Raw genomic sequence first — 13,285 nt, 5'->3', positions numbered from 1 at the left:
TAGTAGTAGTAGTAGAAGAAGAAGAAGAAGAAGAAGTCGTAGTAGTAGTAGTAGAAGAAGAAGAGGAAGTAGTAGTAGTAGAATAAGAAAAAGTAGTGTAGTAGTAGTAGTAGTAGTAGAAGAAGTAGTAGTAGTAGAATAAGAAAAAGTAGTGTAGTAGTAGAAGAAGAAGAAGAAGAAGAAGTAGTAGTAGTAGTAGTAGAAGAAGAAGTAGTAGTAGTAGTAGTAGTAGTAGTAGAAGAAGAAGAAGTCTTTCTTTGGCAATGTTTAGCACAATGCACTCTGTAATGGGCTTCCTATGGGCTTACATTTTCCTGCCTTGTTATTCAGAAAACAACTTGAAAACAATTCCTCTCTATATTGTTTCTCTGGCAACACTGACGGTGCTTTTACAAAGTGGCTCCTTTCATTTCACAGCCATGTTGTTAGCGGAATGAGTGCGCATCAGCTAACGACGACAGGTAAATATGGAATTGAATTCTGTTGAACTCAGTCAGGTTAAGGTTTAAATGTTAACAAATTAATGGTGTTTAGAGGTGACAAGTTATGATGATGGAGGAGCAGATATATTTACTTTTGAAAACATGAGTTGAAAATATATTAAGAGTAATCAGAGTAATTATTTGTTTTGTTAGTTTGTTTGGTGGTTTTTAGCTTTATCACAATTGTTTAGACATTAACAGAAATTAACAGGAACAAATGTGCATATTTGAAGGGTTAATCTGTTTCCCTGAGCTTTCCACAAAGCAGGAAACGTGTGTATTGATTCTAGGCAGTCCGAATTCCAGTCTGAGAAAACTCAAAAACTCACATTGCAAACAAAAGCAACAAGCTAAACTTGCCTTCCCTCCAACCGTCGAAATGAATAGGAAGAACAAGCACTACCCCTAGTGGACCATTTGTGCCAGTGCGGCGTGGGTAAATGGCACATCCAGCTGCTTGTGGGGCCCCCCCTGATAAGTTAACCTTGTGATAGCTAATGCCTGATTAATGTTGCAGTAATTAGACACAGCTTTTCACACTCAGTTAAGAGGACATCCTCCAGCAATTAGCCTGAACTAGAGAAAGATCATTTCGGCGAGCACTGCGGAATGATGTTCCTCGGCATGCATCCATTCCCACTTGGCCGCATTAAGGTTTATTTTCTCATTATTCCCACTAATTACCTATTTGATGTTCAATACAGCTGCCCGCCACCCCCCAATCTTTGATCCAATTAGGAATTGCTGATTGACAGTTTTGCGTGTGGGATTCAAGAAGCTGCATTCAATTTGCGGCGGTGACCTTATCAGAGGATGTTTAATGGTTTTACTGTTCAACGCTGAATGCCAAGTGGAAATATAATAATTTCCCTTAAGAATACATTGTTGCGTGAATGGCACATCCTCGTAAGTGTGTGAAAGAGCTTAACGTGTGCATGTGTAATGTATGCGTCTCATGCATATCATGAGCAAGACCGTTCCACTCGGCCCTCACCACACTGTACATAAATAATGCACAGAAAATAGACATGGAGTTTATTGCTCTGATTAGTACTGCATTAAGGGGTTGTTTACTTCTGGTTAAAAGTTGGTCTTTGTTTAACAAGATAGGCATATACCAACTACATTATAAAATTTAACACCCCACAAAACTAGTTTCTTGTAAACAGGAGCCACGACTGTATCCAGTTGGATATTCCACAATGTTCAGACATGGGAGATGCACTAAGATGAAAACACTTTTTTTTCCATCTAACTGCGTCAACATGCTATGACAATTTACAAGTCGGATAACTCGGATATTATTGATGATGGTTGTTGGAGTAGCTCAATCAAAATGTTTGTCTGCAAAGCAGAACAGCGGTAAACAGTTTTACAAACACATCTGTGAATTCTAGTCAAAGTAGACGCAAAGTATCCTCCTTTATCATAACAGATTGCAAGTCCAGGTCCATTCATCTGAAACAGCAAGGTCCAGTTCAAAAGGCGTAATCTGGATCAAATATAATAATAATAATAATAATAATAATGTTTTAATATTGTCACAGAGGTATTGCTACTTTTTATTGGCTTTGTTTATCATCATATATTTCTTGGTAATTTGCAGTAGTGTAGAAATGCCGAGAATTAAGTCTAACATGCTGTCTAATGCGGTCAAATGAGGTAAACCAAAACATTTGAAAGCACCGTACAACTATGACTATCGCAATTTATGCTCCTGTTTCTGACTCTGGCTTGTGACGTGATGGACTTCCTGGTTGGACTACAAATCCCAAGCATCACTTCCTCCTCGGCTGATAACGGGAACAAATGTCAACACTGCTGGGCAGGAAGTGGTGATCGTTCCTTGTTGGAACATGACGACAAGTTAAAATAGTCGACAGAACTTTTGGGACGACAAACTCATCTTTTGACGGTACAGTAACAGTTTCAGAATATTTATCACTTTAACGTTACGTTACGTTTGACTTCCGATAGTTAGGCGTCATAAGTAGGTGCTAACGTTAGCTATAACACCGTAGTTTCCTCGCGTGAACGGAGATGTTGGCGTGAAAGATTTGTGCTCACCATTGCAGTTATAATTAATTGCAACACATGTACAAACGGTTTATCTCTGTATGAGATGATAATCTTTTGTTTCTCCAGCTTGTCACGCAACAAGGTGAAACTTTTTTTGGGTTAGCAAGTGACGTCAGAGAAACTTGCTCGGTTTCGATAGCGTAGCGTGCGTTGTGTTAATAAGTGTTTCAGTTTTAAAATGTTGTGGCTAAAACTACGTATGGAAGATCACATTTAAACTTAGAATTTATATTGCCGGGTTATTGTTGCGATCTGTATTTTTTCTTTCTTTCTGAACTCTGCATGAATACTAACATTGACCCACCCAACCCTTATTTAGTCCCAAATATCGGGAGATGGACAGCCACAGAAGGGGTGCACCATGGGGGAAGCTGGTCAAAGTGGATTCCAGTGAAACGGAAGTGCTACTTTTCAACAGGGAATGCACCATTGGCAGGAAAAAAGGTACGAATAGTTGCTCAGTGTTAAGGAATGAACATGTTTGCTTTAGAAATATATCCAGTCATTTGCTTTGTATGTGCCAATTGTAACCTCAAGGCAACTTGTGTGTAAAGTAGACATTGCTGTCAGTGTCTGGGGCCTTTAAAAATCCCCCCCCCCCTGCAAAGCACAAAGCTTTCAGTCCTGCAATAGACAGCCTCTTGTGATGATAACAAAAGGCATCCATTGAGAACATGTGTGCAGAATTTTAAGTAGGTATTTTTTGTATGGGCCTGTATTCCATTGCTTTGTTGTTTGAGAGCTTGTGGGGGTCTGCACTTTTTGCTATGCAAAATGTCTAGCCTTAATTGGAGAGGCTGTCTGTGCTAGAAATAGTCCACGCAAGTTTGGCAAAAGTTTCTTTTTAATGTTGGACTCATTTGTAAATTCAGTGTGTCTCCGTTCTGAGGCCATTTACAGTTGATCACTATTGATTCCATTACTTTTTTTTGTGTTTTGTTGTGATTGTGACAGGTTGTGATTTGGCCTTTCCTGCCAATAAACTGGTCTCAGGGGAGCACTGCAAAATAGTGCAAGATGAAAACTCAGGGCAGGTGTGGCTTGAAGACATGAGGTATGCCAACCATTCTTATCTTACAAACATTCGGGGATGTCTATTTTTCTGTTTGACCAGTTTGTCATGTATAGTTTTTGCTTTGTTGGTATTAATGAATGCAATCCTCAGTTACAGATTTAGGTTCTCCAAGTAAAAACCAAAGTATAATTGCATTGAGCAGAACACAGACCTGCCAAGACCAAACTACATGTTTTTGTTTTTTACTTGCTATCCCTCAGCTCGCACTTGGTGGGGAGTTTTGGTTTGATTGACGCTGTCCGAGAGGTGCGAGTAGTTTTCCAACAATGTAAAGCATGTTGTGGTTTTAATTTGCTGCGTTGAGATGTCTTTATTAATCGTTATTCTTATTGTAAATTAGCCAGAAATGAATTTGAAAGAAAAACTAAGAAGCCAGTTTGCTAATCAGCCTTTTGATATTCTAAAAAGTGATAAGCTATTTACTTTGTTCAAACAAATACTGTTTTGGTTTCCTTTTAGCACCAATGGTACAGTGATCAACATGGCCAAATTGGTCAAAAAACAAACTCACATGCTTCAAAATGGTGATGTCATCTACTTTGTATACAAGAAACATGAGCCTGAACAAAGTAAGTTCATGTTTGTTTTTTCATTGCACTCCATTTTTTCTGTGTTACTCTTACTTTGGGTTTATAAAAAGTAAATGCTGGCAATATGTTCTTGCAGATATTGCTTATGTTTACTACGCAATCAGTACAGAACAAGCTGTTTTGCAAGAGCACCACAGTAAGTCGTGAACAGTCCTGGTGTGACATGCTGTATCTTATTCTATTTCTGAGAATTCTTCTGACTTGACGTAAACGTCCAATCGGACTTGTCAGCCCATAGTCCTTCTGCCCTCGCATCTTCCGAGATGACGCTGTCTGTGGAGCCCGTCATGCTCACAAAGGCTCCTCGGGATCTTCATCAGGAAGAACCTCAGCCATCCACCTCCACTTCCCACCTCTGCTTTCAGACACCTTTGACACCCGGAGCAACATCAAAACGAGCAGGTCTCATCTCTAGTGGGTTGTTAATTGATTTTTTTTTTTGTAAATTCATGCAAGTATAAAGTCTGCATTGAAGTGAAGAAATGTAAATTTGAAATTTATATTATTTGTTGACATTTTTAAACACACACAAGTTTATTGAAAAGTAGCTCAACTGCATTTTTTTCTACCTCGACAGGTAGCCCGTCCAGTGATGTGGCCCGAGCGCCGGAAAAAGCACCAGAATGCAAGAAGAGAAAAACTGGTGTGTTATTTGATGCCCTGTGTCCTCACATACGTCTCTATTGCATGCATACTGAGTTGATTAAGCCTGTGAGCGAAATTGTCCATGTCTATATATATCCCTGGCAAAAGTTAAAAAAAAGAAGTCCACATCCAAAGGAAGGAAGAACATTAATGTCACACAGTTCAAGCCAATTGGTTATATAACATGAACATTTTGTTGCTCTTGATCTCAAACAAGCTGCATTTAGAACTGTGTTTTTCGGCAAAATGAATGCCCCACCTATCGCTATGTTGTATTCCCAGAGATGGCGCCCTCATCCACCGTAGAAACAACGGTAACGACCTTAGCATCAACTGGAAGCCTTGCGGCCCAAGCACCAGCAGAAGAGACCAAGACAGATAAGATGGAGGAGTCCCTGACGTGTATTATTTGCCAGGACCTCCTACATGACTGTGTCAGGTAAAACCCTGCTAAGTTGAGATTTACGCATGTTTCCGCGTGTGCTGAAAACTCACGAGGAGGTTTCTCCTTCCGTTAGCTTGCAACCCTGCATGCACACGTTCTGTGCTGCTTGCTACTCTGGCTGGATGGAGCGATCTTCTCTTTGTCCGACGTGCCGCTGCCCCGTGGAAAGGATCCGGAAGAACCACATCCTCAACAACCTGGTGGAGGCCTACCTCATCCAACACCCAGGTAAGGTTAGCACAGTGCTTCTCAAATAGTGGGGCGGGCCCCCCAGGATTTTATTTTTTTATTTTTTATTTTATTTTTTTAACTGTCTTAGAATAAAGTGCAATTGCACCTCCACTACATTAGGGGGCAGTGGCACTCTCATTATTGGCAGAGTGTGCGCAGGGAGCATTCGCTCGGTGGTGGAGGGGTTTTGTTTGCACTGAGCATCTCAGCCGTTGCTTACATTGATGATGAGTCTTGTTTCCAGGCTAGAAAAAAATTACAGATTAATTCGATGACTCATTAAAAATGTATATAATACATAAAATAATTTATTTTTTGGGGTCTCTGTATCCCAATACATTTTTTTTTGTTAAAATGATGTGAAAGTTGTGAAAATTTTCCATTTTCCTTTATTACATTTGTTTATAAAATACAATTTTCATATGGAACATACAAAAAAGAATAAAACAAATAGATTAGATTACTGGTAGATTAAATTAGATTAGATTATCGTTTATTGTCATTGCACATGCACAAATGCAGAGCAACGAGACGGAGTTAAAAAGTCCCAAACAAAATATGTGGTTGTACAACTTGCGAAGAATTGACATGAATACAAAAATGTTTCAAGTAACAGTTCGGAATAACAAACATTTGATCAGTTTTACTCTAAAGGCGCCGTTTTATTCATATACTTTCTAGAGAAGTGTCGCAGCGAGGAAGACCTGAAGAGCATGGACAGCCGCAACAAGATCACTCAGGACATTTTGCAGCCAAAAGTTGAGCGATGTTTTTCTGACGAGGAGGGCAGCTCGGATTACCTTCTTGAATACTCTGACAACGACAGTGACTCCTCTGACATTAGGTACAAGTGTTGCGTATTGTACCAGCTTGTATGTTTGATTTGTAAACGGTCCTATTTAAGCAACCAAAATTTGTGTTTGTTTTTCAGCCAGCCTCTCGTAACGTGCAGACAGTGTCCCGGCTACAGGAAAGATGTCAGTCAGATGCTGTTCGCCACAAGCGCAAACTACTTTGTTGCGGGTCTGCCCGTCCCGCCTCCCATGCCTCCTTCTCTTTCATCTCCAATCTTACCAGCTGCAGATGAAGGTTCTGCAAAGTCTTTTGGGGAAGAGCCCTCAACATCGTCTGACAGTCCATCAGGTATTTTCTAAGATAGGAAAAGTACAGCATTTGCCTGCCTTTCCTCTAACTCTTAAGAAAGAAAAAAGAAATCGTATCTCTGTCACTGTTTGCAGCTTCTGTGGAGTACCGCTGTCAACCTCTAGGCTGTCATCTTATTTGTACCTGCTGCCTGCAGCCAATGCCAGACAGACGGGCTGAGTTGAACAGCCAGCAGCAATGTAAGTACTGAGTGGACCGTATCGGCCATTTTAGTGTACAAGTACGTACTTAGAGCAACACATAGAAAGGTAACCTAATAATCTTAGTTTAAGTGGCTTGGATATTGAAATGTGGCAGTGTGCTTGTGCAAATGACTTACTGCAAGTGTGGCCGGTGTAGGACCAATTTGTGCTCAAGCTCTGAAGACCCCAATCAATTATTATTATTATTTTTAGCTATGCCAGCATTTTTATTCTATAAGTATTCTTTTTTTTTTTTTCAAACAAGATTCTGTTTGAAAAGGGTGTCAGAAGAAGTAAAATGACTTTTCTTGTCCCACCCCTTATTCCTTGTCAAAATGTACCATTTAAATTCACTCTGAAACCCTGTTCAGGTTATAACAAATAATTTAGATTGCAAATACAATAATGTCAAAATCAGGCGAATAACTGTTTAATATTTCAGTTTTAAAGATGTATTTAAACGTATCTATTGTTTTACATGATTTCAGTTAATCACTGCAGTTGTTCCATAGTGTAACTCCTTCTCATTGAGACGCACTGAAGCTTCATATTAGTTCTAACTGGTTGTTTTTTAAACATAAAAATTCCTCTGAGATTATCTTTGCTTTCTTTTAGTTGAAAAAAACAAAAAAACACCTTTGGATGCTGATTTTTAACTTTATACATAACCGGAATTGTTTTATAATCAACCAACGAAGTCAGCCTAAACCTTCACACCTGCTTACATTAGTTTTTTGGACCTTTTAGGTGTGCCATTCACGTCATTATATGATCAATGATTCCCTAAATAAAATTTTAAAAAAAGTTTATAATTGTATGAAGATGCCAAAGGATGGCAGGAAAACGTTCAAGATGCCACAAAATGGTGGCAAAATAACACCTTGATTGCATTGTCTTGAACACGAAAACGAGCAGTTTGTGAGGTTTTTTTTAGTGAATAATGCAGAAAATGTTCCATCACAAAAATGTGCAAATATGTCAATTTGTGAATGCTGCATATGCGGATCCATTGTAGTACACAAAATTAAAAAATATATATATAAAGTGAATAGGGACTGATTGAAGGATTCCGAAAACAGCTATTTTTACCACTTTTAAAAATTTAAGATGTTTTTCCCATAACAAATTGTATGCATTTATGGGTGGTATCGACCTTTCATTATTACTGTACATTGTACAATTTGAGCACAGTGGTAGCATGCCATATTTTTGGTGTGAATGTATTGTTCTGCACAGCTTGCAGCAGGTGTGACGTGTTTTTTGTTGGCAGGTTTGCAGTGCCTGCGTCCTTTCTGTCACCTTTATTGGGGTTGCCAGAGGGTTGGCTGTCGAGGCTGCCTGGCACGATTGAGTGGTGTGTATCTCTTTTGGATTATGGATCAATCTGATAAATAGCTGACGGACGCTACACTCGTATCTGAGACCTGATGATTTTTTTTTTATTTATTTATTTTTTTTATGAGTCTTTTTACTCCTCAATGTCTATATATGACACAGTATGCTTAGAACATTAACTCTTTTTACTGCCAGACCTTTTCAAAGAAAAACTTTGATATGACAGAGGCTTTGATCATTGACGAAAAGAGATGCAATGCTTCCATCTTCTGGTTTAGAGTGTTTTAGATTCCACAACCCATTGACCAGGCAGCGCTGCACTTAGACGTTGCACTGAGAATAAAAAAATAAATAAATAAATTGTTGACGTTATTTAACGTTTATGGCAATATACGTCGTGATTTTACTGATCGGTATTAAACGTTTTTGGCAGTCAACGAGTTAATGTCTGCATTGTGGATATTATATTATTATGAACACAAAATTAGATTTTATTATGAGTTTGGGAGCTTCATAATGTAGGTGCAGGTTAAGTTTAGAGAAAACATGCATTTATTGTGTTGGGCCTCCATTTTTTTTTTCTTTACTTGCAGAGCTTAATCTGACGGACAAATGTCTGGACGGTGTGCTGAACAACAATAACTACGAATCAGAAATCCTCAAGGTGACATTTAATTGTGGAAACTGTTTTTAAATTCATTGTTCTTCACTGCTTCAGGTTTACATTGGAATATACAATGTAGTGCAGAATGAAATACTGTATTGTGGGAATGCAGAAAAATGAGTTTTTGAGTTGTGTGTTTGATGTTTGAAAGTACTTTTTGCCAAGATAGGTTAATAGGGGAACAATAATTATATTTTAATGCATCGTTCGTCGTATTAAAAAGATTCTGAATCAATTCAGAGGTATTAAAAATACATTTCTGCGATTGGCTGGCAACCAGTCCAGGGTGTCCCCCGCCTACTGCCCAGAGCCAGCTGAGATAGGCTCCAGCACCCCCCGCGACCCTTTTGAGGAATAAGCGGTCATGCATGTCTTTGGAATGTGAGAGGAGACCGGAGTACCCGGAGAAGACCCACACGGGTACGGGGAAAAACATGCAAACTCCACCCAGGAAGGCCGGACCCTGGACTTGAACCAGAGTCCTCAGAACTGGCAGGCGGACATGCTAACCACTCGCCCACCGAGCCGCCCGTGACTAAACATTATAAATGCAAAATTCCTTCAGTCAAGTACTGCAATCCTTTCCGAGCAAAAAATAGTGAGATGAATACGAAATCCTCAATTGCGTATGTTCACGTGTGCACCAGAACTACTTGTCATCCAGAGGCAAGACATGGAAGGATCTGCTGAAGGAGGCCGTCCGCGACGTGCAGCAAGGCAAATATTGCCTGTCAGGTCAGCTTTTTGAATCGCGGCCTATTATATGAAGTTAATCTGTTGAGAAAAGTCACCCGCATCCGCATCCCGCCGTCTGCTTTTAGATCACCACATTTCTGCAAACGCAATCCTTTGTCTGTGCTGCGGCATGACGGTCTTCAAGGAGCTGGCGTACAAGTACAGACAGAATATCCCGCCATCTGAACTACCAGGTCAGACGTTTGTGTTAGTTTTGTTTTCAAACGTTCACATTTAACAGGTTGACACCGAGAGGAATCGTTACTCTTCAAGTGATCAACAATACAGCACTAGTCAAAACTTGAAATGTATCTCCTCCTCCTCCCAGATGACGTTTTGTCTCGTCCCGACTGCTACTGGGGACGTAACTGTCGTACGCAGGTGAAAGCCCATCATGCAATGTAAGTCATTGGCATCAAACTTGACCTTTTGGCCTTTTTGCAACACTTGACATCGCACCCTTTTGTTTATTCTGTTGTATTCACTCATTTGATCCCAATAACTTATAAATACTTTTTTTTTTTTTTTTTTTTTTTTTTTTTTTAGGTTTTAAGTGTCCCAAAGACGTATTTATACATTTATTTATTGCAAATTATTACAATTATTATTATTATTAAAATTATTAACTGCAAAGAACAGTTGCAGAAATGGTAGTTATTACACAAACGGCCAGCAGATGCCAGCAGAGTAATAGAGATAAAAAAAAGCTCAATTACTCACAGTTCTAAATAGATTTGTAAAAATTGATTAAACATAGCTATATTGTAATGCTAATTGCTGCAAAACGGAAACAGAATTTTTTTTTTTTTCCTGATGAAAGAAGAGACTTTAATCTTTCTTTTCTTCCATGTATTTATAGCAATAGAACACAATATTCTGTGAGCCTTGCAAAATCAGTCCAAATCCAGTAAAACAGCCGGGAGCGAACGGGATTGCGAAATGTGAAAATGGCGGCGAGTGAATGAGTTAAAGTCCATGTACAAAAGTACGTTTTCGACTGCATTCCAACTTTTAATTGACTTTTTTTTGCTAGGATGCCGCCCCCTTGTTCATTTCTACACTTGGGGTGAGGCTTAGCAAAAAGTTGTTGCTTTTTTTTTTTTGTCCAGTTTACCACTAGAGGGGGTGCTTGTATTAATGTGGGTCATTTAGCCTGGAAGCGGACAAGCCTGGACATAGAACCTGCTGCGGTCTCTGTTGGCATTGTCATTCAATATATTGTCATGTTGATGCTGCGTCTCCATCTCAGGAATTTCAACCACATATGCGAGCAGACCCGCTTCGATAGCTGAGCCAACAAAGCTGCTGTTCCATCTCACAGCACAACGGAGACGCGTCTCACCTGGTAGTCGTCTGCCTGCTCGAGCTGTCCCCTATAATGTATACAGAAAATCACAATTAATAAAATCGTTATCCATTCAAAATGGACTCTTAGCTAATATACCTTTTATGTGAAATAGTGTTTATGTACATTACAGATTAAGTAGGTGGGCTCTGGTCAACATTTTTGATTTGATTTTTGTCTCCTAGCCAAATATTTTGCTTATATTAGGCACAAATGTGTGTTTGATGCTCTCGTCCTAATGTAGACCTGCTGTATTGTCTATAGTTTGATGTAATAAGAGTGTCATATAAAGTGGCTGGCTTAGAATTAAGCGCTTCCCCAGGGAACATTGGAAAAAAAAAAAAAGATGTATATACAGATTTTATGCAAATTATTAGCGTACAGATACCACGTATATTTGAAATTATTAAAATAAAAGTGATACTCTTTCGAGGCATTTTTGGGCAGGACAAAAAAAACTGACAGGAAATGAAAGTGGCCATCAGTGTGTTGCTGCTTATACGTAGAGAACTTGATTCTCACATGCACACGCAAGCTATGTAATAAAGGAAAAGCTTCAAGCGGCCAGTCGCATGCTGAGGCTGATGTTAGGCTGGAATTGATTACTTTTACAAGACTTTTTTTTTTTTTTTTTTCCTACGTATAATCAGTAGAAACCATTATTCTTTTCTAAATGGCAATAAGTTCTGTTTGAACAGATGTTTTGTTGTTGTTTTTTCCCACTTTGCGTATTATGCAAGTTTTCATTAGTTCATGTTTTATTTTGATAGCACGGTTGGTGAGTGGGAAGGATCGTTTTAGTTTAGAATGTTACCTTGTTTCTCAGGTCCACGACGCTGCTGTAAAAGTATCTTAATCACTAGAAAAATCTATGTTATGTCAGTGACAATTTATGAAAATCATTTATCTATATTCCTCCCAAATAACGTAGCATTATACTAAAAGGCATAATCAATGTTTTCGGAAAGCAGTTAACTAGTCACCCCATGTTTGTCTTTTCCTCCACACATTTGTTGACGTGTGAACTCGAGGTGAATATGAAGAAAAAGTGAGACGAAACTGTTCAAGTGATCTTAGCTGGCATCCAGTGAATTCTGTGTATGGGTTCTTACATATTGTTTATTTTAGCACATTTAATGTTCAGGAAAATATAACATGGTATGTTTATGATAACAAATTGAGAAGATTTGCACTTTTTTTCCCCCCCCCATTCACGCAACTGTCTTTATTTTGAACTCACTGTTAAGTTGTTTGGTGCATCGTTTGGAAATATTTTATGGCACCCATAAATCGGGCAGTTTTGTGGTGCTTCGTTTTCATTCAGATGTACGCAAACATTGATGTGAGTTGAAGTATGCATACGGCATTTTTTTTTTTGTTGGTAACAATAACGGACCTGATCCGCGTGTAAACTTGTTTTGAATGCACATTTTCTTTCCTCTGCCACCGGATTGAATTGAGTCAAAGGCATTAAAGATTTAGTTTTGTTTATTTTGCCCCCTTTAGTCATGTTGCCTGGTCCATTTCTAGCATTCCGTAGCAGCTCAGACCTTCTGCACAAGTCCAGTCGATCCCCTGACAGAAGGGCTGAGTTTTAATTATTCTCCACCACCGGAGATCTGGCCACTCTAAGCCAACTACAGTACCAAGCCGCTCCAATCAGGAATTGGCATTAAAGAGGCTTTGGAGTAGTGCTTTGCATTTTGCCCCAAGACGGGCGGTATATTGTAAATTGTACCTCATAGCAGCTCCCAGGAATGACTCGACACTGTGCAGGCATCTGAAATGCTGTCACTAAATAAAGTCATACATATTTGAACAGCTGTGTCGAGAAGTCTTCGTTAGACGCTGACAAAACACAAAAATGTTTAGCATTGTTCCCATATGTTGTACTGTACTGGCAAAGCTAAGATTGTTTTTTGACATTGTTCTGATTTGTTTTAACGTAGGATTAAAAAAAATTAAATAAAAATGAAACTGTCCTCAGAGTGACTTGCTTTTGTCATTCATTGACACATCCGAAACGTAAGCATAAGATGAAATGTGACAGAGTAGGAGTGATATGCGGGCTCCAACGACTTCCCTCTTTGGTGTTGGTTCTCATGCATTCCAGATCGACCACTCACAGCATCTACTGAAATTCAAACAGAATGTGCTTCTCCCACTATTTGCTGAATCGGTGGAAGCTAGTTTTTGTGGAGCTCGCTCTGCTTCATCCTTCTTTTCTTTCTTTAGTCTTTCCTCTGGTCTCTTGAAGTCTCGGTAATTTGTTGGAATTTAGATGTTTCTGGAGTTGGTGAAAGAGTCTGGTTT

At 39.1% G+C, this 13,285-nt stretch overlaps 1 protein-coding gene across 2 annotated transcripts; it reads left to right on the top strand.

The window, feature by feature from the left end:
• The first annotated feature begins 212 nt into the window (after window positions 1-212).
• On the top strand, window positions 213-12,960 carry chfr (checkpoint with forkhead and ring finger domains, E3 ubiquitin protein ligase). Of its 2 annotated transcripts, XM_077522241.1 has the most exons (19): window positions 213-461; window positions 2,259-2,397; window positions 2,881-3,005; window positions 3,516-3,615; window positions 4,096-4,205; window positions 4,303-4,362; window positions 4,458-4,640; window positions 4,804-4,869; window positions 5,154-5,310; window positions 5,390-5,544; window positions 6,229-6,391; window positions 6,479-6,690; window positions 6,786-6,890; window positions 8,164-8,247; window positions 8,822-8,892; window positions 9,540-9,627; window positions 9,714-9,821; window positions 9,956-10,028; window positions 10,877-12,960. In XM_077522241.1, the coding sequence occupies exons 3-19, from the start codon at window positions 2,897-2,899 to the stop codon at window positions 10,917-10,919; spliced, it is 1,887 nt and encodes a 628-aa protein (XP_077378367.1). In that variant the 5' UTR covers window positions 213-461; window positions 2,259-2,397; window positions 2,881-2,896; the 3' UTR covers window positions 10,920-12,960. The 2 variants fall into 2 exon arrangements, with proteins under 2 accessions (XP_077378367.1, XP_077378368.1); XM_077522242.1 differs by having other exon boundaries at window positions 214-2,397; window positions 4,458-4,628.
• Window positions 12,961-13,285: the final 325 nt, after the last annotated feature.

Source organism: Festucalex cinctus, chromosome 5 (assembly GCF_051991245.1).
Source record: "Festucalex cinctus isolate MCC-2025b chromosome 5, RoL_Fcin_1.0, whole genome shotgun sequence".
Lineage (NCBI taxonomy): Eukaryota > Metazoa > Chordata > Actinopteri > Syngnathiformes > Syngnathidae > Festucalex > Festucalex cinctus.
Note: the sequence above shows the minus strand (reverse complement) of the source record. Positions and strands in the feature narration are given on the sequence as shown.